The sequence below is a fragment of the Cricetulus griseus genome (assembly GCF_003668045.3).
Source record: "Cricetulus griseus strain 17A/GY chromosome 1 unlocalized genomic scaffold, alternate assembly CriGri-PICRH-1.0 chr1_0, whole genome shotgun sequence".
Lineage (NCBI taxonomy): Eukaryota > Metazoa > Chordata > Mammalia > Rodentia > Cricetidae > Cricetulus > Cricetulus griseus.
The window spans coordinates 203,734,385-203,761,499 of NW_023276806.1; the positions used below are offsets into that span (position 1 = coordinate 203,734,385).

At 39.6% G+C, this 27,115-nt stretch overlaps 1 protein-coding gene across 17 annotated transcripts in view; it reads left to right on the forward strand.

Annotated features, from left to right (window-relative positions):
* Cadps2 (calcium dependent secretion activator 2) overlaps positions 1–27,115 on the forward strand; it is a 514,674-nt gene that overhangs the window by 217,057 nt on the left and 270,502 nt on the right. For all 17 annotated transcript variants that reach the window (XM_035451763.1, XM_027389980.2, XM_027389983.2 and 14 more), the window contains exons 4-6: positions 3,391–3,471; positions 9,049–9,285; positions 13,046–13,167. In XM_035451763.1, coding sequence (XP_035307654.1) covers positions 3,391–3,471; positions 9,049–9,285; positions 13,046–13,167 — 440 coding nt within the window. The remainder of the gene's footprint in view (positions 1–3,390; positions 3,472–9,048; positions 9,286–13,045; positions 13,168–27,115) is intronic.

Here is a 27,115-nt window from a genome sequence, read left to right on the forward strand (position 1 = left end):
TCTGCCATTTATCTCTTCAGGCTTTCCTTTCTCCGGAATACCATTGTGTGTGTGTGTGTGTGTGTGTGTGTGTGTGTGTGTGTGTGTGTGCGCGCGCGCGTGCGTGCGTGCGTGCTGCACAAAATCATTTATTTAAGTTGCTATGAGGATCCAAAGGACAAAGAAGTTATTTAGTCTTTCACTTCCCTTTTGAGAATGTGTTTATGTATACATGTGCGTATATGTGTGCACTTGTATGTGTGATGTGTGTGTATGTGTGTGTATATGTGGAAGCCAGGGGTTGATGTCTGTTTTCAGTTCCCCAGCCAACCTCTGCCTAGCTTTTGAGATGTGGTCTCTTACTGAACCTGGTGATTGCTGATTGGCTAAAGTGACTCTCAGCCAAGGTGAGGAATTCTCTTGTCTCTGCCTGCCTGGTTCTGAGATTACAGATGTGTATCACCACATCCCACACCTGGCCTTTCATGGATGTGCTGGAGATCGGAACACAGGTCTTCACATAGCACTTTACTCTCTGGGCTATCTCTCCCTGCCCTTCACTTTTATTCTTAATTTTTTCTTATTTTAAGTCTTTGTAGCTGAATCTGTAAAATGGGGTATGTTTAATGTAGCTTGAAGGTCATACGTGCATACATACACATGCACATATATACATACTATTCATGCACAAAAGGAGGTCTGGTGAAGCATGTCAAGTACTGTAGCCTGCCTAGGCTTCAACTACGTAGCTGTAGATCTTGCTCTGTGTGACTGTAGGGAGACTGGGCTTGAGCTGTTTAGGAAAGAGAGGGCAAAGATGAACCTATTATTTGGAGCTTAAGGAATTGGTAGCTGGCACACCACTTACAACATGGCATTTTGTGCTCAGCATAAGGAGTCAAGATAGAAGATTCATCTCTTTTGGGATCATTAAACTCAATGTGCCTTTTTTATTATTTTGTAAGTTCATATTTTGGGGTTACCCTACTCGGACACCCCTTGGGGGAGAGGGGTGAGATGATGCAGCACCAAAGACTCAGGCACAGGGAGTTGCTGGGTAGCAGAGCATGGTGCAGACTCAGTTGTTAAAGAAATTAAGCTTGCCTTTATACCGCCTCTCAAGGTCCTATTGGCTGGGGCGACTGACTCTGTCATATGTCCTTTTCTCTTTGGTGTTTCTGGTCAGGTGTCTCTCTGTCAATGTCTCTGGGCTTTGAGGCAGGCTTCTGACTTGGCTTAGGGGAGGACCTGCCCCGCATGCACCTGGGCGTGCGGGCTAGCCTGGGCACTGGGGATGGGTGACTGCAGCTTGGGTAGGCTGGTGGCTGTTTCTCTTACAAGTTGAATTTTCAAGAAGACAGTTAAAGGTAAGTCTGGATGTCCCATGGCATGCTGTACCTAGAAACATGTACTTCAGAGTTTTTAGTCTGTGGTGCTATTTTTTGAAGGTGAGGAGGCCACTTGGGCCCTTTCAGGTTGCAAAGAGGTCAAAGGCTTCAGACTCAAAGCTCTGCAATATGTACCTGTGTTACCTTCTCTGGGGGAGCATCTCTTATTTTGTTATGTAAATTGAATTAAAATCCTATTTGCCTTAACAGATTTTTTTTTCTTTTTGAGACAGGGTTTCTCTGTGGCTTTGGAGGCTGTCCTGGAACTAGCTCTTGTAGACCAGGCTGGTGTTGAACTCACAGAAATCCTCCTGCCTCTGCCTCTTGATTGCTGGGAATAAAGGCGTGCGCCACCACCGCTCGGCTCAGAATATATTTTTAAGCATTGTGTAAGATGAAGTTCATCAGTATTAAAACTAACCATCTGGGGGTTGGGTAGAAGGAGAGAGGTGTGTTTATAATAGGATACTGTGAGGGATCAGAAGTGCTCAGTGTCTCAATTCACTAAAGTTAGGAGTCATGATCTCTGAAGTATTAACTTTGCAAAGAGGTTCAGGGCAGCAGTCCTTTCCTTTGCCTGCCTCTTTAGACAAGTGTGATTAAGACGGTGTCTCTTGAAGAATAACCCCACTAAAATGCAGAAATGAGTGGAACCACTTTTCTTACAAAAAAAAAAATTAAGTAAAACAGCCAGATTGTGGTGCCACATGCCTTTAATCCCAGCACTCCTGAGACAGAGGCAGAAGCATCAGAGTTTGAGGCCAGCCTGGTCTAAAGAACAGCCAGCCCAGGCTACACAGAGAAACCCTGTTTAAAAAAAAAATAAGTAAAACTATTAATCTAAAGATGTTTGTCTTTGATGAGCTAAATCTGCCCTGGTGAAATTTGAAGGATTTTATGGCTTCTTCAATTGCTAATGTTCTGAGAGGAAAATGTAAGACTACTTGAGATGCAGATTGCCTTTTTATTGTATTTTTTTTCTCCTGTGGAAGAAATAAACAGCACTGGAAACCACCCGTTACTCCAGATCTGTGGGACCCAACACCCTCTTTTGGCCTCCAGGAACACCTCTGTACACATGTGGCAAGCTTTCACACAGACACACATACACATAAATATTTAAATTATCTTTAATAAAATATGGTTGTGTCCTTTAGCCTAGCTTCTTGATAATGAAGATAGGAAAGGAGAATAAATTCAAGTGAGAAGGAATTTACCCTTCAGTCCCACACGTTTAACATCTTATGACAAAATGATAAAAGAAGATTGAATAATTGGGAAGGGGGAGGGGCATGGAGACAGACATTGTAGTGAAAGATAAGAATGATTTCAATTAATAAATGAAAATGATTTTCCATATATGTTGGGGATTGCTGAAAGATGATTGCCTTCTTATTTAGCTTCTATCAGATTTAAAACACTGAAATGGAACTCTAATGTAATGCTTGTCTGTAGAAACGTGAAAACATTTCTTTGCTGCACTAGAATGAGCAATGCATGCAGACTGAAATGGCAGAAAATTGTCAGTCAAATAGTTAGTACTTTTACTGTTTAGCATTAGTACAGACCAAAAAAAAAAAAATGAAGAAATACATAGGAAATAAGAAGTGAAATGTTAATCAACATCTTGTCATCCAAAAGAGAACAAAGTAAGAAATTCATTACTGCTGAAGTGCTCAGGACTGACCTTCTTGAAGAGAGAATGGGATAAATAAATTTGATGATAATTTGTGTCAACCTCAAGGAAACAAGGACTTCTTGTTTTAGGTTTGTTGCTAACACATTAGGCACAGGGTTATTACAGTAATTAGATTTCTTAATAAATGGAGCTGTTGAATCTCACAAATTTAATGTTTTGTGACTAAAACCCAATGAAATGTCATATAATTGGGCCACAATGGAACCAAGCAGACTTCAGAATACATAGCTGAGGGAATTTACTGAAGCTTCCTTAGTCATTTAGTCTTGTTTTTATGCCACTGAGTTACCATTTCACACACAATGCATTTCTTTTCACTTTAAGCTGGATAATGCCGATGAGCAAGCAGCCCAGATCAGAAGAGAACTTGATGGACGCCTGCAGTTGGCAGAGAAAATGGCAAAGGTATGTTATGCAGGCTAATATGATGTGCCACATATCTTTCCTTGTCTGGATGTCTGTCCTCCAAAAGCATGCTTGACACAGACAGACATACCCATTGTGGGTTATGACTTGCTCTTCTATATAAATAACCTCTTTTTTAAATTTTTTTAAAGATTGTATTTATTTATTATGTATGCAGTCTTGTGCCTGCATGCCAGCAGAGGGCACCAGATCTCATTCAGGGTGGTTGTGAACCACCATGTGGTTGCTGGGAATTGAACTCAGGACCTCTGGAAGAACAGTCAGTGCTCTTAACCGCTGAGCCATCTCTCCAGCCTCTATAAATAACCTCTTAAACCCAAGTATCTGAATTCACATTTTCTAAATGGAGTACACTATCTACCTGGAGTTTCCATGCTTACTATGTGAATCGTCTAAATTGGATGATAACCTTTTAATAGTTTAAAAGTATGTGATTTTTTTCTAACTGCTAACTAGATCTGCAAGTGTTTTAATGTTGCACGAGAAAAAATAAAATCAGGGAGAAAAGTTTCCTTAAAAGATATGAATTCCAAAATTCCCAGCATGCTGGTTGGCAAATAGTGGTGCCAACTAATATTTGACAGAATGATTGATGGTCCAAAATCTGACTTGAAATGTCTAAGACAGATGAAGTGTGATTCCTATACTAATAATCCTAGTGGTTTTTACTTTCATAATCGCTATTTCTGAGAACAGAAATGTATTTAAAACAAAAGCTGGGTTTGCCTTTAATAGTTTGGATATTTAGAGCGATACATCTTAACCATCAAAACTGTTCTTTGGTGTGAAATGACAGATTGATGTACTTCAATGATATAAAAATGTGTACCCCTTCACAATGGAAATATGCTGGCATAGCTGTGGGTTGCTCAGCACAGAAGACCATGCTTTCCCTTCAGCTGAACAAAACTGAGCAGTTGGTAGTTAGAGTTTGCTGCTCTCTGTCTCCTTCCTTCTCTCTCTCCTCTCTCTGTTCCTCCCTCTTTTCCTTTCTGTATCTTTCTCCTCTCTCTCTCCCTTTATCCTGTCTCTTTCTTCCCACCTCTCTCTTATCTGACATATATATATCAACATTCATGCACATTTACTACAGAATGAGTGTATGTTTGTCCACTTAAGCCAAGACAGTGAATTTCTCCAGCACTGGGAATATGTTTCACATACTGACTCCAACGCTACATTGTGTACTTCTGCCAAGAAAAATACATATTTGTGATTCTATGATATTTTCATAGTGCTAATACTCTGCCTGTCTAAATTTAATGCTGGAGAACAGATTGAGATATTGGACAGAAAAAGAGAACTTGGGTAATAGGGTTGGTAGTAGGTTTTGTGAAGCAAGGCAGATTTCAAGCGGGAGAGTCTCCAGATGACTGACCACGTGGGACACTGTGAATGAGAGGCTGGGGACTGGTGTTCATACACAGAGCAGGGTTGAAGGGACATGTCTTTCTGCTCGCCTCTAGACATTGACAGAGGCACTGAACCATTCCAGACGGTGCATTGCACAATTGACAGCACAGAAATCAAGCAATTACAAGCTACAGGCAAATTGAGAGATAAAGCAGTCTTACCAAAACTGCTAGCCTGTTTTGAACCTGGCTAGAAGGCTGGTTGCCTTTCTTATAGGCCAAAGGCCAGGAAAGAATTCAGGGACAAGTCTAGATGAAGCCTTACTGATGCCTAATTATAAATTGGACTTGTTACTCCAGAGGCCTACGTGTACATGATTGTTTTCCAGTGCAGTTTGAATGATGTTCTGGATGGTTACAGATATAAAGGAAAGTCTCAGATGTGTTCTCAAGTGCATGTCTACAGAGAACGTATTTTCATAAGTCCTTGCCTGAGCAGCAATGACCAAGAAGGCTTCCCTTTGAGACAGCCCATTGGTCTCAGTAGAGATGTCACTAATTGGGGAAAGTAGTGGGAAAGAAGTGAAACATGTGGGGTTAGAAGTATGAAATGCTTCAAAAGTACAAAACATTTTAGCAGAAATATCAGTAGAGCATATAGGGCAGGTTTCACTGTTCTCCACTTTGAATACACCTCACCGAAGCTCTCGGAGTAAGACTTAAAAGACTAATTCATTAACACACTGACCTTGTTGATTGATGCTTCTTTCATTACCCTGTGAGCCACTAGGGCAGGTGACAGCATGGGTTCTATAGACAGTGTTGAGGCTCTGGAAAATTCATCATTTCATCCACATCACAGAGCTACTGCATCGGTGGACTAGGTCAAAGGCCGTGCCCTGGGCTCCAGGGGCTAGCTGCTCCCTACCTTTTGGACCTCCTTAATCTGATCAGTGCAGACTAATGATTCATTACCAGTTTGCAATCAGGAACAGCACCTTCCACACTTCATAAAGCAGTATAAACAATATAATCACAGTAAAATCACAGGACATAAATTTGTGTCAAGGAATAGGGATGTTGAATTTTATTATTTTAGCCAAGGAAGAAGTTAGGACATGTTAAGAAGGCTGAGAAAACCTGTAGATAAGGCCATGTTGACTTTTTAGATGTACAGTAGTATGCAAATGATTTCATTTTTGATCTCCATGTTTATTGCACAATATATTTACTGGGCATATACTATTATGTGTAGCAAGCACTATCCTGGGTGCTTAGGATGGAGCCAGGCAAATATAATTTCCTTGGACTAAAACAAGACAGATAGATTCTTTTGTTTGCAAGAGTCAACAACAGCAGGGTCAGATGAAGTTGATGGAATATTTCCCATAAGTGCCAGATCTTTAAAAGAAGACTTATGAGGACTTTTTTCATTAAAATAAATAAAAAATGTAATATAGTCAGTTTCCCACTAAACTGAAATAATAAATCGATTTTCATGAGCCTATCAGTTTCTTCTTCGACAGGTGATGATGTTTGTTTAGCAACACCTAGATACAAATAGGTTTTCTTTCATGTGCTAATGCTTGTTTTCATAAAGCAACACCTTGGAAATTTGAAGAAAAAAAAAACTTGATGCATCTAAGCTTTCAAATATGTCACAAGTTTTCGTGTTTTTTTTTTTTTGCTCCTCTGTAAAGATGGAATTTAAAAAGGCAATTATAAATTCCACACAAATACAAAATGAAAATACAGTATTTTACTCAATGTATTATCAATGGGCAAGCCAGTTGAATAGTGAGAATATCCCAGAGAGAATCTGAGAAACAAGGTGTTTGGGCATTCTTTAACTTTCTTGGATTAGTTACAAAAGTGGTTAATTTAAAATGCACACTTATATTGTAGCCATTGGGCTATTTTAAATAGGCGACAAATATTTGCATCTTTTCTCGACAAAATCGGAGAAGCTAACTTGTAATTTCTCTCTCTGGAATGTTTAATCTCCAGGAAATAGGAAGTGTAACTCAGTACCTGGCCCCCTGGTGGTCAAAGATGAGCATTATCCTGTCTACCTCTGAACATATTTGTTCCCCTTATCCTTCTGCCTCATTTCTGACCTAAACATGATTTTTTTCCTTTTGTTTTTTCGAGACAGGGTTTCTCTGTGTAGCTTTGGAGCCTGTCCTGGCACTCGCTGTGGAGACCAGGCTGACCTTGAACTCACAGAGATCCTCCTGCCTCTGCCTCCCGAGTGCTGGGATTAAAGGCTTGCGCCACCAATGCCCCTGCATGCTTTTAAAGCTTATGCAAAACATACAACCAGGACTGGAGAGATGCAAGTCCAAGAGCATTCGTTACTCTTAAGGGAAGACAGGGTTTCTAGCACCCACCTAAGACCCCTTACAAAACCATGTCTAACTCCAGTTCAAGGGGAACCCAGCGCCCTCTGTTTGCATCTGCAGGTATCAGACAGACTCATATACATAAAGTTAATTAAATCATAAAAAGGACATAGCTGTGTTTTAATGGATTCCTTTTTCTTTTTGCCTTCATTAAAAAGAACATTGACTCACCTTGATTTTTTTCTACGGAAGCTAAGAAATTGTCCTGCCAGATATGCAAAAATTTCCATTTAGTGATGAGGCTTCCCACTTAAGGGTCTTGAGGAAAATTAATTATTAATGCAGAAGTTTAATGTTTGTGAAAATATGTAATTTAATATTGATTGTATGTAAATGATTTTCAGAAGAGTATCTGAAGGTTAAATTGGAGTAGAGAAAACAGGCAGCCTGGGACGGCTTGGCCGATCCCTGATTTGATGCCAGCTATCCCTGTCTATGCAGAGAATGACCTGGTACAAGTGAGTTAGAGGCCAGGTGCATTCGTTAGGAACATCCTGGCTACATCCCTCTGCTGTAAGGGATGCTGTTATTAAAGGTGAGGTTTTCAATGATACCAGTGGAAACAACAGTGAAGGCTGAGATTTCCTGGAACCTTCAAAAATCATTTGAAATAGGCCATGCTAAGCCTTTCATCCTCAGGCCTTTAGCTTACACTGGGAGTGACAGAACTTTCAACCTCATGTAATAAGTACATCTCTACAATGAAGGAAAGAGCCAAATACCAAGTTAGCAAAGAATAGAGAGGGAAAAAATATGTTCTCTTTTGCTGTTTTATAGAATATAAGTTAGCATAATCTCAGAGGACAATTTAGCTCTAAACACTAATGTTTTGAATGTTGTATTCTACATTTTTCGTTTTATTTATTTTTAGTGTGAGTGCTTTACCTGCAGGAATAGCTGTGCACCACATGCATGTCTGTGGAGGTCAGTAGAGAGAGCACAGTTGGGTCCCCAGGAACTGAAGTTACAGATGGTTGCAAGGTACCATGTGGGAACTGGGAAGCAAACGCAGGTCCTCTTTACTGTTGTGCCATCTATTCAGCCTCTGGGATGTTGTTTTTAATAGAGTGGAGAAATGAGAAGCTGACTGTAGAAATAAAAACAAGCTGTCAACGCACTCCTGAAATAAAATAGAATCATTCAGATTAATACTGTTATCTCTTTTTCATGTAACAGATTCCTGTCATAAATTGGCCCTTCACTTTAAATTCAGTGTTTTTTTTCTAAACCTTTAGTGAAAGACCACAGGGTTCCTTGCATGTTTATGCATTGTGAAAATTATCCAGTTCTAGAAATAAATCCATATTACTTGCAGTAAAGGGGGTTTTAGTATGAGTCCTTAACATACAAAGAGTGTAACATCCCAGTTGTATACATGTTTAGAAAGAATGGTGCCAGGAAAATGGTTTTCTTCTGGTTAGCAGAGCAATGTGTCCTGAATATATATTTCTTGCAGACCACTTACTCCAAGTCCTTCAAAGATGGTGGCTAATTAAGATTTATTTATACACTAAGCCATTTTACCATAACTGTTTTTACTTTCGTACATCTTATAAGAGTGATTAATATGAAAGAATATATACAATGCTTCTCATCTCATACTACAATGGTTCTACATAGAATATATCAGGTACCTTTAGATATAGTCAAAGGTTGGGGCTTTTAAACCCCCAGACTGAATGTGGGTAGATGCTTTGTATGGAAGGTATCATAGAACCTATAGGTGAGTCATTGCATCGTTTAGTCTTTTCTGCCATAACCATAATGGGACTGGCCTAATGTTTGTTTTAATTATCTTTAAGGAAAGAAGATTTCCCCGATTTGTCTCGAAAGAAATGGAGACTATGTACATAGAAGAGTTGCGGGCCTCTGTGAATTTGCTAATGGCCAATCTAGAAAGTCTTCCCGTTTCAAAAGGTGGTCCAGAATTTAAGTTACAAAAATTGAAGCGTTCCCAGAATTCTGCATTCTTGGACCTAGGAGATGAGAATGAGATCCAACTGTCCAAGTCGGATGTGGTGCTGTCATTCACCTTGGAGGTAAGCTGCTCCTCTCCCCATCACTGCAGTCATGAGGCTGCCTGGATTTGCCATTGACCTTTGTGATAGGGTTTAGAATTTAAAGCAGGATAATGTGTTTAGAATATGATAACGCAGTCCTCATTGTCTGAGCAAATAGGTTCTCCATGCAGATGAATACAAGTTTTAAATGTAGCACCCATAGTAGAATGAATGAAACAGCTGTAAGGCATGGGCGTGCGCCTTTTAAACTAGTGTAAATACATTGACAAAAATAAACATCAAATACAAGGAGGTAGAAACAAGATTTAAACATATAAGTGGCTTCTGTCTAATCTGGCTTTTGATTAATTTAGGTTTTAGTTTCCTTCACTTGTGGGTTAGCAGTCTCCAGCTTAATCAAGCACACCATTGTACAGCATGTGTTAGGTGCTATAATGATGAAAACATTCTTTTTCAGGAATTCTACTTTTATTACCAGGATAGGAAACCCAAACAGGAACAAAATAAACAGGTTTAAAAGTGTGTCTGCAAAACCTCAGAGTTGTATCCATTTTGTACCAATCCAGAGAACCAGGCATGCCCAGGCTGCTCATTCTTGTCTCCCAGGAGAGTGTGTTAATTTGTGTCCATGTCTAATCTAGACATGCGGAATGTGTCTGTGGGTTTATACACCATTCCCACGAAAAAAGTTGTTGGAAAAAGACCTTATGTAATGTAAATGATGATAAAAGGCTGTATTGTTATATAGAGTCAGATCATCGTTCAGCTTACATTGTAGTTTTTTCATCTCACGATATTGTTCTGTATGCCAATGTCAGCAGTGTCAAGCATAAGTTTATAGTTTCTAAAGTGTGTGTGTGTATGTTTGCACTTGTGGGCACATGTAAAAGATAGAGGTTAACATCAGGGTGTCTTCCGCAATCATTTACCATCTTGCTTTTGGAGATTGGATCTCTCACTGGAAACCTGGAGTTCTCCAGTTTGGCCAGGTTGGCCAGCCAGTGAGCCCTCAGGATCTGCCTGTCTCTACCCAACCACCAGCCCAACACAAAGTGCTAGTTGCTGCCACAAAGCTGTGCTGGGATCTGAACTCAGATCCTGATGATTTCAGAGCAAGGTCTTTACTCATTCAGCCCTTCTTCCAAAGATTTGCTGAAGTGTTGTAGCTTTTCCTTAAACTGCGATTCCCACCTTGTGCAGTTCCCAATGAGACTGTTTGTATTTGCTAACTGGCCATGCCAAGGACATCCAGTCTTGGGAGGTAGATTGCATATTCTTTGATAATGTTCAGCTTCAGTGATTGCAGAAAAAGAAAGTATCTATTTTTCCTCCATTTAATGGACTTGAGGATGTGACAACTGCCTCTCTTTCTTCACTTCCACGATTGCTTTGTAGGTAAATGTATTAAACCTGGTGTCAGAGTAAAAATATGTGACTGTCTTATAACTCAATTCATCCTAATTTTACCTAATGATTTTGCCAAATTTCTTTGCCTCTGGGTTTTTTTTTTTCAATCTCTCCAGCTTCAGAATATGAGTGTTTAATTTGGAACTAAGTAGTGGATTGTACTTTGAATTTTCTCATCATGTCCTACCATTGATATTTGGCTGACAGGAAAAAAAAAGATGCTAACACTTTAAAAAATATTCTCCTAAATCATTTAATTGCAGTGTAATTTCATTCTCACAAGACCTTTGCATTTTAAGTTTATAGGGAGAAAATAATTTTAATGACACATAATTTTACATCTTAAATAAATATCCAGAAGAGAAGATACAGTTCCCACATTTCTATTTCCCTTTTTATTGTTTAAAAGTCTTCAAATTTATAAGTAACTTATGAGTAACTTGGGAGTTCTTTTTCTCTTTGAAAGTCAAAATTGGGCTTGTATGGTAATGCCAAGTGGCTGAGTTGTTATTCTATGTTTTATTACCGGTATGTTAGATTGAGCTATTGGGTTAGCAGGGTAATCTCTAAAGCAGAAAATGCAAGTTGAAACTTCCTTTTGTGTGGTCTGAGAAGCTTGCATATTTATAAAATGGTTTTGGCAGCCTTTATTGCCGCATCTGTCTAAGGCAGGTATTTTGTGCCCATAGATGAATACAAATCTGCTTTCTGTGCCCACGGTGTTTCATGAATGAGTTATGTGCCCAGCAGCACAATGAAATCACGTTAAGCAGGGATGGTCCAGAACACCTGAGGGATGCGTGGCTAACCTCCTTACCACAGGCTGTTACACCAGCCAGGCCCATGAAGCAAAGCCGGTTCCTTGGATCCTGACGGCAACAATGAAAGCCCTTAAAAGTCAGCAGTAGATCCAATGCCTAGCTCTCACATTTCAGTTTTGGGGCTTAGAACTGGCCCAGTGTAGAAGGTATCTTAACCAAGAAATGAATCTAGGATTCAAGAAGTAAAGTACAAATTTGAAAAGCTTTGCTCTTACTTACCACCCTTTTCTTGAGTGAATGGCTCCTGCTCCCTTTTCCTAACTGTTCCTCTTGCTTACCAAGATCCCCTTCAGCACAGCCCTGCTGCCAGGCTGTGGCTCAGTGATTTTTTATATTCATTAGAACCTGACTTCTGCTACTGACATGTCAGCTGCAGAAAAGAGACTCCCATCCCCGTTTTCTGTTTACTGGGGTTCGGAAAACACCTAACCAGTGCCTGCACCCAGTTCATGCAGTGTGTATTGAACACATGAAGGGAGTTTACGATATCCAAAGCAGTTAGACATGTGGAATTATATTTGCATAGTCTCCATCCACAAAGCCTTTAGAAGGAATGATAAAGCAGAACATTGAGCTAACACACAGAACAAGCCATGTCAAGGTATATTGAAAATCCAACAAAACAAGAAAAGCAAATGGTTGTCAACCTAGGAGTCTGTTAACTGCCTGGGGGATCTGTGGCTTGAATCTGGTTAACTTCACATTGATATTTTACATTCACATTTAGGCTGGCAGACCTTGTGCCAGCCTGTGGGTCTGCTGACAACGCCCTCATGGTCCCCCACACTGCTTAGCTGTGTGTTTGAGTATCATGTCACCTTGTGGCTACCTATGGCTCTGTGCATACTGTCTAGTGCGTCCCTTCCTTTTGCTTGTAAGACAGCCTTGTCTGTTTTCTTCTCATTGCATTAGCCAAGCAAAGGCGGAGGAGACATGATGCAACACACAGCATAGCTCAGCTTTATTTTCTGTGGTATCATGATCAGGTTTTGTTGAGAATCAACTGAAGTAGCTACAGTTCCATTCGCCTAAGGTCCATGAATATTGACTCTTTCTCACTAACGTTTGGGCTGGTTTGTACCCCTCCTTGGAAACTAGACCTATAGGACTGAGCTGTTTTGTTTATATGTACAAGGCATATTAATGAGAGTGCTAGATAAGTTCATCAGTTGCTCTTCCAACTCCTGAATGTTCATGCTACTATTCCTTTCAATTTTATTATTTATTCTTTGAGAGTTTTGTGTGTGTGTGTGTGTGTGTGTGTGTGTGTGTGTGTGTGTGTGTGTGTGTGTGTGTGTGTGTGTGTGTTTCCACAAAGTCCAGAATTAGTGTGTCCCAAATGGGCATGGGTTGACGCCATCCTCTGGAGCACAGTCAACACTCCAGGAGTCACCCCTCTGAAGAAAACTGGCTTTCTCTTTCTCAGAAACCAACTGCCAATAGTGGGAATGGGGTCTTGTTAGATCCTTCCCAAACTATTCATGCAGTTACTTCTCCGTTATTGGCCAGTATCGATGTTACGCATTAATTGCAAATTATTTTATCTTCAGATTGTCATAATGGAAGTGCAGGGTCTGAAGTCAGTGGCTCCTAATCGGATTGTCTACTGTACGATGGAGGTGGAAGGAGGAGAAAAGCTGCAGACGGACCAGGCTGAAGCTTCAAGGCCACAGTAAGCTCATTGAAATAGAAAAAGGCATTTTATTTCATCCAAAGAAATGTATCCTATACAATAGTATTCCTAGGAACTGAAACCATTTGGCTAGCTTTGTTCACAACTAGGTGATGACTCTTCTGTCACAGCAACTTACGGAGCCCTTCCTGACATAATGAAGTGTCTGGGCATCAACCTCATTGTTCCATGCCAGTGGTTCTCTACCTTCCTAATTCTGCAGCCCTTTAATACAGTTCCTTGTGTTGTGGTGACCCTGGACCATAAAATCATTTTCGTTTCTACTTCATAACTGTAAGTTTGTTACTGTTTTGAATCATCATGTTAATGTCTGATATGCAGGATATCTGGTATGTGACCCACAAAGGAGTTGTGACCCACAGGTTAAGAACTGCTGCGCTATGCCCTGTTGACCCAGTATTTGGTATCTTCAGGAATAGAGTCTTACCATACTGTTCTAGAGGAAAACCAAGAGAAATGTATTGCTTTCCTATGTTGTTTTGGAAGTCTCTGGGACCCCTTTGACCAACAACTATAAGGCTAATATCCTAAGACTGGCATTAGGCTTTTTGTTTGATGTCCTGCTGTCTAGGGAAATCATTATCCTGGCACCCTCTCTCACCTCTCAGGTATGATAACTCCAGTTAAACTTTTTTTAATACATAAGTATAGAAATATTGTAAATTAACTTTTATCTTGTACAATATCCTCCTTTTTAGTTTAGTTTTTTAAGTTTGTTTATTTTTACAGTATTTTCATGTGGAAAATTTGGCTTTGATTTAATTCTTATTAATTTGTGTAGTTAAAATGGTAATTAATCTTTATGCATGATTTTAACATTATGTGTGTGTGCCTTCATTTTCATTTATTATGGGGCTTTTAGGCAGTCGAAAAGGTACTTTGTGTAGTAAATAAAGTCAATGGCAGAAGCATCTTAGCTTCAGGAAGTGAAAGCCCCAAGTTGCACGCAGTCAGCCCAATGGCCAATATAGCTGAAGTCTAGTCTAGCCAACACAGTACACTGAATTCTTGAGTTCTTTTCTGGTACATACATTTGTTTATTAAATTCCCTACTCTGTGAGGCTTTGAGAGGGTCAACTGTCCTAAGAGTTCTCATCGCCATTCCTTTTATATATAATCATCTTAAACCATTTTATTTGGTTGTGATATGTATATTGCAAGTGTTTTGTTTCACAAGTTAAAGGACAAGTACAAAGATTTTCAATTAACATCATTTTACTGTGTCTTCAAAGATAGTTTGAAAGGGTTTGCCACACCCACTTTTAGTCTGTTACACATCAGTGTGGAAGATGAAAGAATGGAATCATAAAATGTTTATTCTGTTTAGTTGGCTTTTATTTAGTTGGTATAGCTGCTATAAAATCTTAAATTCAACTTATTTATATATTTCTATAATACTAATATTTTTTACAAAAAAACAAAAGGTTTTGTGACTCATTGAATCTCTAAAATATTCATAATATAGTTATGAAAATATTCTGACAGGGAACTTACTAATGAATACTTTAGGCGATTAAAAATGTTCACTATCAGAGAGAAAATATTACAGTAAGAACCTAGTACTCTTTTCGAATACTCTTCACAAAGAAATCTGATCAAAATAGCCTTTGTGATTTGCTGTGGACACTTCTAAAGTAACTTCTAAAGTGAATTAAAAGCTGTATATGCGTAGCCGCTTCCCTGGGGCAGATAACCTTAAACACACTGCCTGAGTCTAACCAGCTGCCGCTTCCCAGGGCAGTCACTTTAATCCCAAAATCTCATCTTGCACACCAGGAAGGAGATTCATCTCTTCCATCATCATTCGAAATTATGCCTCAGACACGTTTTCTAAATTTTTATTGCTTCAACAGTTTGTGCTTTGTTGGAGATCAATTCATCCTTCTGTCTGATACTAATTAAAGTGCCTTATTTAGTCCATATTTCCAATAAACATAATCAGGAACTTCAGCCATTGCCTATTTCATCCCTGTAGTTCCGAATTCTTGCCGGTAATTAGGCAGAAATAGCAAGGAAGCTCAGTGTATTCAGAATATAGGACCTGAGGTCCAATGAAGATCATATTGATAGATAAGTTTAAAGGATTGGTGAAGATAAAATCTAATTTGGTAAAGTGTTGCCTTTGTGTTAATGTTTTGACATACAGAAGAGGAGAAGAGAAGGAACATTTTACTCCCTAGGGATGAGATATAAGAATGTTTTTGATATAACTTGATAGCATCTCACCATTTCCTGTTATCTTCATCTGAGGTTTAGCCTATCCCATGGAAGGGATGGAGGGAGAGTAAGTAATGACAAGTGGGGCGGGAGATTTGTTAGGCTTGTGTAGTGGACACAGATTTCCTGATGGTCTGTACCTCTTAAGACCTACTTCTTCCAGGGGTGAACTTCCTGAGGGACTGCACACCCCTGGAGCTTATGATCTCACAAGTAGGGTCTAGATAAGTCTTAGTACTTGGGAAATAAAGGCAACGAAATTATTCCAGTTGAGCAGAAAAGAGCTTCTGGAGTAAGAGCTAACCTCTTACATTTTAAATGTATAATTTAGTATTAATGAAACAATATACTACTAATAAACTAAATGTTGATTACATTCATTAAGACAAAACAACCAAACAGAGGTAGTGTTACACACCTGACATTTCAGTGTTAGGAAAGCTGAGGCAGAAGGATAGTAATTTGGAAGCTAGATTGGACTATATCTCAAGACCTTCAAACCAACCCCTAGTAAACAACAGCACACTTAAACCACACCACTATGTCTTCTTGGTCTTATGGAGCTGTTTGATTAGATTACTGATTCTCCGTTTCCTATCTCCCTAGAGGAGTGAGATAAAAAGGCAAGAACAAACAAGAAAAAATTGATGCCATATCATTACAGAAGTATATTTATAGATATGCTAAACAGAATGAGAAGTATAGTTTACTTCTGATACACATTTATGTAAACTTAATATTGTAACCTGAATTTTTATTATCTGTGCAACTCAATGGTTGTCAAAGCCTACAAATGTAGGGCTTCTCAGAATTACACAAGGACTAGGACAAATGTCTGAAGGATTAAATATGCAGATCACATACAACCTAAAACAGAATATGTTTCTTAAAGTTATATTCATTTCCAATTTAATTTATTAATATCAGAATTTTGAGGTGTAATTTATTTGATAATACTTATAGATTAGAAGTGGGATGTGCTACATTTTATATAACATATTAAAAATTTACCAATTTTTGACAAATCCAAAGGAAAACATTTGATCTACATGCAGGTTTTTTTTCTCTTCTTATTCCCATCAATAACATCATGACAGTTTTCTTGCTCTTATTAAAGTCTCTAAAAGGGACATTTCACTAAGAATGATGCCAGTGATACAGAGCAAAATGGAGCCCAAGAGACAAACATTGGCCTAAAACAGGCATTAAATGCATTGAGAATATATTTGTAAGAAAGTTAATTAGGAGTCTTCATAATTGAAGACATGATCAAATATGAATTTAGAATGTTACTGTTCCAGACTGTGCCAGGGAGTACACCTAAGCTCCAGTGGAAAAAAGCAGTGACATTTGGAGACAGGTGTCTCCTTAGGGTTTCTTAACACTTCTGCATTAGGTTTACAGCTTACAGTTAACTTTCCTTCTATACATACCTCTTTTACAGCAATCCCTTGTAATTGTTAACTGTTTTATTTCATTTGGGCAACCCTTCAGTATGTCAGCTACTAAGTTTGGCAAGGCATGAGTAGGTAGGTCATGGCTTGTCGTCAGTTGTTATCCAGCTGTCTTCTGGGATTAGGTTTCTTCTTCCTAAGGCATCTTCATTCACAGATACCATATCTTTCCTAGCCTCTTTCAAAGGTGTCTCATGGCTGTGAGTATCAGAATCTTCATACCAGTTTAAGTCAAAATCTACTCATTTTCTTCTCTCTCTCTCTCTCTCTCTCTCTCTCTCTCTCTCTCTCTCTTTCTCTCTCTCTCTCTCTCATATTACAATTTCATCTTCCATTATTCCTCTGAGGGTTGAGAGAGACAGGGGGAGAGAGAGAGAGGAGAGGGGAAAGAAAAGGGAGCATTAATAGGGATTCCCTGCCTGCTTAGAATATAATTCATATATTCTAAGCTGTCCTTGTACTCATAGTGTTGCCAAGGATGAGACTGAATTTCATTTCATCCTGTGTCCACCTGCTAAGTGCTAAAGTTAGAGGCATGCACCTCCACACTCAGTTTACGTGGTGTCGGGGATTGAACTAAGGACTTCCTGTACCATAGGCCAGCACTGTTACAGCCCGAGCTGCATCCCCATCCTGCTTCCCTTTCCTGTTCATCCCCCCTCCCCCATTCTACAAGACTTCACTAGGGTTTAGGTTGAAAAGAAATGGGGACATGTCTTTCTCTGCATACACTCTTCATGTTTGTCTCTGGTTGATGGGAGCTTCTTTCATCTCTATCGAAAATCTCTTTTTTGTCACTTAACTCTATTGATTCTTTGGGAATTTCACACCATGCACCCCAATCTTGCTCTTCAGGCCCTCCATATCCACCCTTCACCCCTGAAGTGTCCACCCCACAAAATATTTAAAAACAAATAAATATTAAAAAAAAACCTCCTCACACCTCCGTCTTTATAATGCCTTTTCATTTGTCCTAGTATCACAGGGAGCTGTGGTGTGTCATCCTTTTGTCTAATCATCCCCACTTGCATAATGTCCATTGCAAAGCATCATTTGGTCTGGTTCAAGGCCTGTGGCACACCATCATCACTGGACCCTCACCGAAACTCCTTTCAGATATCCTGCTGTTGCCCTGAGTCATAGCAATTGCGTGGCTCTGATTCTGCAGGACCACTCCCTTCATGTGCTCCAGTAGGTCATAGATGGAGGAGATGTTAGGGTGGACCAACCCAAGGCCCAGGATGTGGGTCAGTATGATAGCTGAGCCAGTCAGTTCAGGCAACTGGGACCACCTCCCTCAGTCAAGGGGCAGAGCCAGCTCTCCTAGGCCCATACTGTCAGGGCCATACACCATGGCAAGGGGTGGGGCCATCTCTCCCATGTGCAGGGGCAGGCCAGCTCTTCTGCAGCAGTGACCAGAAAGGAACAGGGCCAGCTATTTCAGAACCAGCTAGAGGTAGGCCGGCTCAACATGGTCCTTGGATTTCAACATGCACGGATCCTGTGACTCCTGTAGTAACACAGTCCATGGACATCATTATTGGCCCCAGCTGCTCCTTGAAGAAGCTTGAGGACAAGGTCTGTAAAATTATACCACTGGGCTCTGCACTTGCACTAACACAGTAAGAGAGCTCAGCAGATGCTTCAGTCTTCTGCATAAAGGCATTTCTAGAGCCAGACAAACAGGGGGTTTCCTGTGAGATTGTGCCACCTAGGAATGACAGAAACCACACCCATAAAGTCTCACCAATATGGCTGCCGACATATGAACTGAGTAAATTCAGCACCAATAGAATGATAAAGTGGACAGGAAAATGCACAACCCCTAAACCCTATATAGCCTACACCGGAACTACAGCAAACTAAGGAATGCTGAGAGGGAGAGTAATAGTCTCTCCTAAAGAAGAGCACACCGATTGGTTGTTAAAATGGTCAGTCCTGAAGTCATGCATACAAGTCTACTAGTTGCTGTCTGTCTTCTTTCCTACCCCAGATTCCTATATTTATAGATATTCCATGGAAAACATTCTCTTCAAGAGATCAGTTCTTTTCTTTCGTGTTTCAATTAGGCTGGAGTTACATAACCACTTTTGGACATTTGCCACTCTGGCTGAGACAGTATTTTCTAAACTGAGATGTGAGGCCTCTTGGATAAACAAGACAGTGTGTTTCCCAGGAATATTTCAGCCCAAGGCTGCTGTTAGCAGAATTGACCCTCTGGCTTCCTGAGTATTCCCTCCTACCACTCTTCTGTCTAGGAAGGGCCTGTTGCCTGTAAAGCTCCTTCTCAGCCTCCTTTCACAATTATTCTTTTCCTGCTTTCCAAAACAAAGCTATCCCTCTCCACTGACTTCTTCCTTCTGTGTGGGTTCTTCCCCAGGATGGAAAAGCCTACAGGGCAATACTCAGAGGCAAAATATTACTGTTGATTTTGAGGAAGCGATTGGCTTATGATCCAATCAATCCTTTTGCAAATGAGATGTCTTCCACTACTTTGTTTTCTACGAAGCTGATGGATTTATTCAGGCCTTTACCTGCTAAATAATTGAAAGCTAGATTTTGTCTGTTAATCACTGTGTGCCTTGGGGACATTTAAATAGAAAGTAAACAAATTGAGAGGCATTATTATCATAATACTCCCATACACTCATTCTCATAGTCAGGCTGAACCATAACTCATTCTAGCATTGAAACTGGGCACCTAGGGGCACAGCTGTTCTAGAAACAAAGCATAGGCTATTTCTTTGAGATGTGTGTTTAAGAAATGAATTGACACTTTATCATTTACACTTAAGTCCTTAAGAACTAGTAATCCTAAAAATAACTAAACTCAGGAGTTTTAGGATAAGGACGTCTTGGTTAGAGCAAATAACTGTTTTCTTATACATAAATTTGACATAGACAAATAGGATCCCCAGCAAAGTATGCTCACTCATTAATATAGATTATGATCAAATTGTAAGTCTCTTGAGAAATGAAATCAAAGTAGCAGTTCCAAGAAAAAGGTACTGTGTGTTTTTGTTATCATTCTACTAGTCCACTGTTAAGTGTTTGAAGGCGCTGGAGTCACTGTGCTATAAGCATTATACATCATGGATTCTACTTAAGAGAACATCATGGTTTTTATGTTAAATGCCAGTGTTTAAAATACACCAGAAATCATCCCCCTTTGCAACTTTTTAGATTTACAGCAAAATTTCTAAATGTCTACCTACAAATGTGTGAAGAGGTTATGTCACTTTGCAGAAGGTTTGAAGGCAGCTTTTCTAAGAGCTGCTGTATCCTGGAGTCAGAACTAAGCCTTGAGGTTGAGGCTTGTAACCCGTTATTCACATGAAAATCACATACATCCAGAGGGTTGCCTTCACTCTCAGAACAATCCTGCAACCCCAGGGAGCTGCCTGGGCCCCTCCAGTGCTGTGGTGCACATCAGAGTGATCTGTGGGGTCGGGAAAAACATATCTAGTAGGACACACACACACACACACACACACACACACACACACACACACACACACTTAGAACATTCCAGGCAGAGAAGTACAGTTCTTAGTAATTTTTCCAGCATCCTCTGAAGAATTCAGGAATGAAGAAAATGATGAAGAAGCATAAAGCCATTTGAAAAAAATTTGTGGTTTGTTAAATAAGTGTATGATTTGAAGAAATGCCAAAGGCTATAATTACTAAAGTATAAATACATGGGATAACAATTAACGAAGTAAATAATCTTTCAAAGAATTCAGTTGTCAGAGGTGGTAAATACTTGCCGGTGTGTGATCCCACCATGTCCTCAGGGGTACACACATAATTATACAATGGATCTCATAGTTGATTTAGTTTTGTCTCTTGTCACCAATGCTGCTACACAGTAGGTCTCCAGAACTTGACCATCTTATATCTGAGCAATTTGCATATTTTAATGTCTTTCAGTCAGCCCTGCCCCCTGTCCTCCATGCCCCACCCCCCATCTTGTTGTTGGCAACCAGTGTTGACTCTTGGTTGCGTTCCCTCTTTCTTTTTCCATATACAGGAGACCATACAGCAAGAGAATTGTCTCATGATCTGGAGATACTGATTTCAGGGCTATTGTGGTGGGCATTTATCAGGATAACATGGGCTTCAGGTGAATTGTGAAATATACCAGAGTCTAAATCCTAACATTGACTCTGATTTGCCCTGGTATCATGAATCATACTTAAGGCTCTTTGAGTCTGTTTTCCTCACTTGTAAAATGGAGACAGTGCTACCTGTTGGAAGGAATGTTTTGTGAATCAAAGTACATATGTAGGAATTCTCAGCTCTACTCCTTTGCCTTTATCCCCGCCTATATTCTTGTTCTTTTTCTGTTAACCTTTGCTTGATTTGTTTCCTTGTGTTTTCCTCTGCTCAAGTGTTCTTGTTTCTCCTGTCTTTAATTTTTTCTTCCTGGCATTCTTTTTTTCTGTCCAGGAATTTCTAGATGCTGGGGGAGGAGGGTATACTACCCTTAATGAAATACTGAGTGCTCTTGAGAGCACCAAGCGTTATTTTATAAAGCAAAGTGTGCTTTTGTCTTTTGAGTCCCGTCTGGAATTTTTGGCCTGGATATTTGTGTTGTTGTCTGATATTTATTCAGTAAGCACCTTTTTTTTTAAGATTTGAGAATTAACTTCCATCAAATGGATGTGGTTTTCAGCATGAATAATGCCCCATGTCAGTTATGATGGGAAACCATCCTTTGGTTGTCATATATTCACTATCAACACTTGTTTTGTTTCTCAGCTGGTGTCATAGAAGATTCCTATCTGTTCTGGTAAAACTCAGCTGTCAAAAGATCTCTAGTGCTTTGTTGTAAATTTTGGCAGAAACCTTGCAACCGTATCTCCCATATTGGCATTGTGTTAATATATTATGTCCAGGGCACTCAACTGTTACACATTTTGGAACTGTGGACTTGAAGTGCAGCTGGGGTGCAGCTGGGGACCCGCACTGGGAGCATGGATCAGCAGAAGAAAGGCTGGTTATATAACAAATGCAACTTTGTATTATCCAGATCCTTTGAGACTCAAGAAAATCTGGACACATTTATAAAGACACCTTGGAATCTTATTTCTTCTTTTCCTATTGTAATGATGTACCTGAGATGTGGCAATATTTAAATAAAAGAGATTTATTGTGCTCAGTTTTTGGAGGCTCAGCATTCAAACTGCATTATTCTAGTTCTGAGTGCCCTTTCCCATCACTGCATCATATGTTGGTATACAACATCATGGCAGTATCACTTGTGAGATGGAGAGGTCACAAGGTGAAGCAGGAAGTCAGAGAAGGACTGGGGAAGGACCAAACTTGCTTCTTTGTAGCAATTCACTGGTACAGTTTAGCCAGGATGTCTTCAGAATGACACCATTGCCTTATTCTCATTGGCTTCACCTCCCCAAGGCTGCCAAACAGAAGACCACACACTTCACACTAACCCAGGACGCAGTCGGAGACCAGGAACTTACCGTAGTCATGCCAGAGCAAGCTGCTCACAATCTGTTCATGGGGAGAAGGAAAGATAGGACTATGTTGGCTCAAGAGCCAAGGGAGAGAAGAACCTAAATGTCACGCTTCCTCATTCTGCTCAACTGGAATTTGAGTGCCCAGCCCTTTCCTGGTCCCTCTCTAGCCCCAAATTCTGATCAATGCTTTAAGACCAGTTTAACTTCAAAAGAGGTTGAACTAAGAATGCACTCTTATGTTTTGGATATTTTACCTTGCATATGTTTTTGCATGTGTATGTGTATAGGGGACACACATGTAGACTTATATGTTGTGTATATGTGGGAGTCAGATATCATTCCCCAGGAACCATCCACATTGGTTTTTTGTTTTGTTTTTTTTTTGTTTTTTGTTTATGTTTTTTGAAACTAGATCTGTCACTGGCCTGGAGCTCATCAAGTAGGTTAAGTTGCTTGGCTGATAAATTCTGGGGATCAGTCATTCTCTGCCTCCTCAGAACTGAGGTTCTAACTGAGCACTACCAAGCCCAGCTTTCTGTGTATTAGTTCTGGGGATCAAACACAGGTCTTGATGGCTACAAAGCAAGCACTTTACCTACTGAGATCTATCCCCTTCCTAGAACATTCTTTTTTTTATTTATTACGACTTTTCTTTACTATTTACTGTTAATACACTATTTTATATTTCAGTTTTTATATTCAGTCTAACAACATGTGTGGCTTTATAGAAAGTTTATCTTTTAATGACCATACATACATCTATATATTATATAGTGTTTTTCAGTTAGGTGATATATGACATATAATTGTAGTGAAGGGCTGAAGAAAAGACCTAGCAATTAAGATAGCAGAGTGTTCTTGCAGAAGACTCCAGCCTGTTTCCTAGCTCCCTCATCAGGCAGCTCATAGCCTTGTAACTCCAGCTCCAGGCTTCCGTAGGTACCTACACTCACCTGTACGTACCCACACACAACACACACATACATGTAATTTAAAACAAAACCAAATCTTTGCAAATGAAGTTTATTTTTATGTTTACTCTATGCTATTTATCTTATTTATCCAAATGGACTTTCTTTACTTCCCCTCACTTTGATAATTCTGATCTGTTTGTTATCTAATTATAGGCAGAAACATTCAGCTCAAACCACTTTAATGACACCTTTGCCTTGCTGTAGCGTCTTCATGAATATCTCTGTTACATTAATTTTTCCTTGTATTTTCAATATTATTTTTTGATATCTGCTCACTTAGTAAGGTTTATGGAGAGTCAATTATTTTAAGTCAATGTATTAAAAAAAAACCTTAACTTAGAAGCCTTCCTGTCTGTGAGTTTTCAGATGTATCATCTGACACAGGCAATCTTATCAGATAGGGTAACATGCAGATAGCCTTCCCTTTTCTGTGCAATTTGACAAAAAAAAAAAAAAATTAAATACAAGAACCCTATTTCCTCAATCGACTATGTAATTTTTCATTGGTTTATGTAGACTCTAAGGGATTGTTTTCGCACTAACACATCCTCTTCTCTCCTATATGTGCATGTTCAGGAGAATGTACACTCTAGAGACATCCTGCAAAGCTCTGGGAATAACGTGATTTAACAGTTTGGGAAGACACGCTTTCTCATTTATTTTGACTTCTGAAAGAACTTCGTTGGCTGCAAACCACCAAAGAAACTGCACTGTTATTAGGTGTGGCAAAAGAAATAGAAATGAAGGCTTAGTGGACACTTAAATGACTATCAGCTTCACATTCCTGGCTCAGACTTCCTTGTTACATAAAGTGCAAGATGGCTTTGGTTGGCAATAACTTGAAATCTTTTGGCTTATAAAATAACACAATTTTACCTGGAGCAAGTTTGAGATTCTCACTGGGTTCTGATGTTTAATTTTCCTCTTTTGCCATAATATAGCTTTGCTAGCAGATGGCAACATTTGGATTTTATTGAATTTGGCAAATTCTCATAAGAATCCTCAAAATTTTTATTATTTGCATGTGAAAATATTACAAATTTTCTAACAGTCTACCAAAGTGACAGAAATGAAGTCATCTACATATTCCTAATCTCATTCCCCTTATTCATTTTCAAATGGGGTGCCTCAGAGAAGAAGATTAAACAAAATTTACAAGTCACAAGTTTAATTTTAAGGCCATCAAAGCTTAGCCTGTCATTTAATAGTGAAGAAGTGCATTCCAAACGGGGGCACCTAGTGTTTTTGTGCTCAGTAGTCAAGGGTCAACCTCACCATCAACATTAAACAGCTGTACCTAAGATTCCAAAACAAGGTGTCTAGTTGGGCAGTGTTTTGAGCCATGTGATCCTCTGGTTCTTTCTGTGCAAATACTGATTCTAAGAAAGCTGGTTGAACCAGCTTCTAGACAGTTGAGTTACAACTCTGCTCTCACAAAGCAGGCAAACCAAGCGTTTCCCCAAATTCAGCTTTCAACAACCTGGTGTCATGTGGTTCTATTGCACTCTACTGTCAATGAGTACTGTGCTGAGCACCTACCTACTCTACTAACCATGAGACTAGAAATAATTCCTAATACGGTTTAGAGTTGGGGGCCCTGATTGCTGTTGCTGCAAACTCATTCAACATTGCAGGGGAGATATTATTTTTGGAAAGCCTAGAGCGAGTTTGAAGACCTCATATGATTAGTCACTTTTGTGATGAGACGTACTAACAGATGGACTTGTTCACCCCATCATCAGACAGACTGGCGATTATATTAAAATTTCATCATTAGTGTTATCTTGGGCATATCTGTGAGTGTTTCATGGCTCCCCTTTTCAGAGAAGGTCCCCAACCTAGCTAGTGACCTTTGCTGTGTTCCTGCAGGTGGTGAGATCTTTAGAAAGAAAAAGCTTGTTTACATCAAGCTGAGCTTGGCTCTGCTGTTTTTACACCATGGGGCTGCTCTTTCTGTTCACAAAGAGGCTGGTTCCTTTACTCAGCTACTGTGTGTATTGTCGTGGTTTGGTGCCCCCTGCCCTATCATGTTGCTTCCTGGTTGTCTGAACAAAAAGTACCTGTATATTTTTTAGTGATCATTTTCTCAAAATTGGCCAACATAATAAACATCTTTAAATAGCATGTTCTTTTACCCTGATCAAACAGCCCAGAGTTTTATAAAATCACTTATGTAAATTCAGATGTATTACAAGGAAGATAATTAATACCATCTAGGAATACTTATCCATATGGCATAGATGAGCAATAATTTCATCATAAAGTGTAATCATTCTCTTCTATTTAATAGGAAATGGATATAGCTTGTTCTGTATAGTTTGTATTGTATGCAGCATGTCTATTTTGAAAGAAATTTTTTACAAAGAACCAATATTCATAAAATATTACAAACATAGCCTTCAGGTGTAGAAGGAAACTCTGTGAGCAACAAAACCTAGTTTTTGTAAATCTAGACTAGTAACTGAGAGCATGCCTTCTCATCTTTTCATACCTTTAAACCCTTTAAACTTATCACTTTCAAAGTAGTCGCACTTAAAAAAAAAAAAATAAAAACCTCTAAAGACAATCTTCCTTTTTTCCCCCTTACTGTATGAACATGTGGTATTTTTGCCTATACGAGTATCCTAGCTGGAAACTTGAGTGATTCTAATTTCTTCTTCCTGATCCCTGTGTCTGAAGCCTGCAGATTAAAACAGGTTGCTATCAACCAGATCTATCTCTTGATGTGTTTATCATTGTGGGCACCTTGTACCTCCCTTTGGGCCTTGCTAGGTTTATTCTGCGAAGCTCTGTTTGACCCCGGCCTCCATTCTTGCTTGTATTTCCTTCCAGGTTCTGAAACATACACCTGCTTGTGTTACACACTCCATCCTCGGTATTGACTTTGCTTTGTCTCTTGGGTGATGTCTCAATGAAAGCCTCACCTGGACCTGACTACTGCCTCCCTCCAAACCGCCTCTTCTTTTCCAATTTAGAGTCTTACCCCATGGCTTGTCCTCAGGAGTATGGTTTCCTTTTGATGGGAATAATTCTTGCCAGTTGCAGTGGCCCCCTGCTTCAAGGCCTGTTTAACTCACCTGGCCTCTGGACCACCCACACTTTTTTGTTGTTGTTGTTGTTGTTTTTGTTTTTCAAGACAGGGTTTCTCTGTGTAGCTTAGGAGCCTATCCTGGCACTCGCTCTGGAGACCAGTCTGGCCTCGAACTCACAGAGATCGGCCTGCCTCTGCCTCCCAAGTGCTGGGATTAAAGATATGAGCCACCAACACCCGGGGAGCAGTCTCCTTTTGATGCACCACGTGACTCCCCCAATGCAGACAATAGTACTATCTTGAGTCTATAAGGTGAATTTGAATACTGATTAATAAAAACAATGGATGTGCACATAAAACCATTGTCCTACTCACTACCCTCATTTGTGCAGGAGAAAGGTAATCTGGAGTATTCTAAATGTGCTTGATAGCAGCCAGTAGCTAGATCTTACCATCTCAACCCACTCAACATAGACTGCTAGATCACATCATGCAGTCCCCTTTCCATGGCACAGATTTTCTTCCACAGATTCTAAATAATATAACATTGTATACTATCTTACCCACGGGGAACATTATTACAGCAGCAAAAGCAGTGTAGGTTATACATACTCCACTGCAATTCACATGGAGATTCTTGGTGTGTGTGTGTGGGGGGGGGACACTTCCTAAATGCTAAAGCTATTAGAATATCATTTTCAGTAGGGTACATTGTCCAAAACAGACGTCTTTGAAACATGCATAGAATTTTTTATTTAACCAAAAATACAA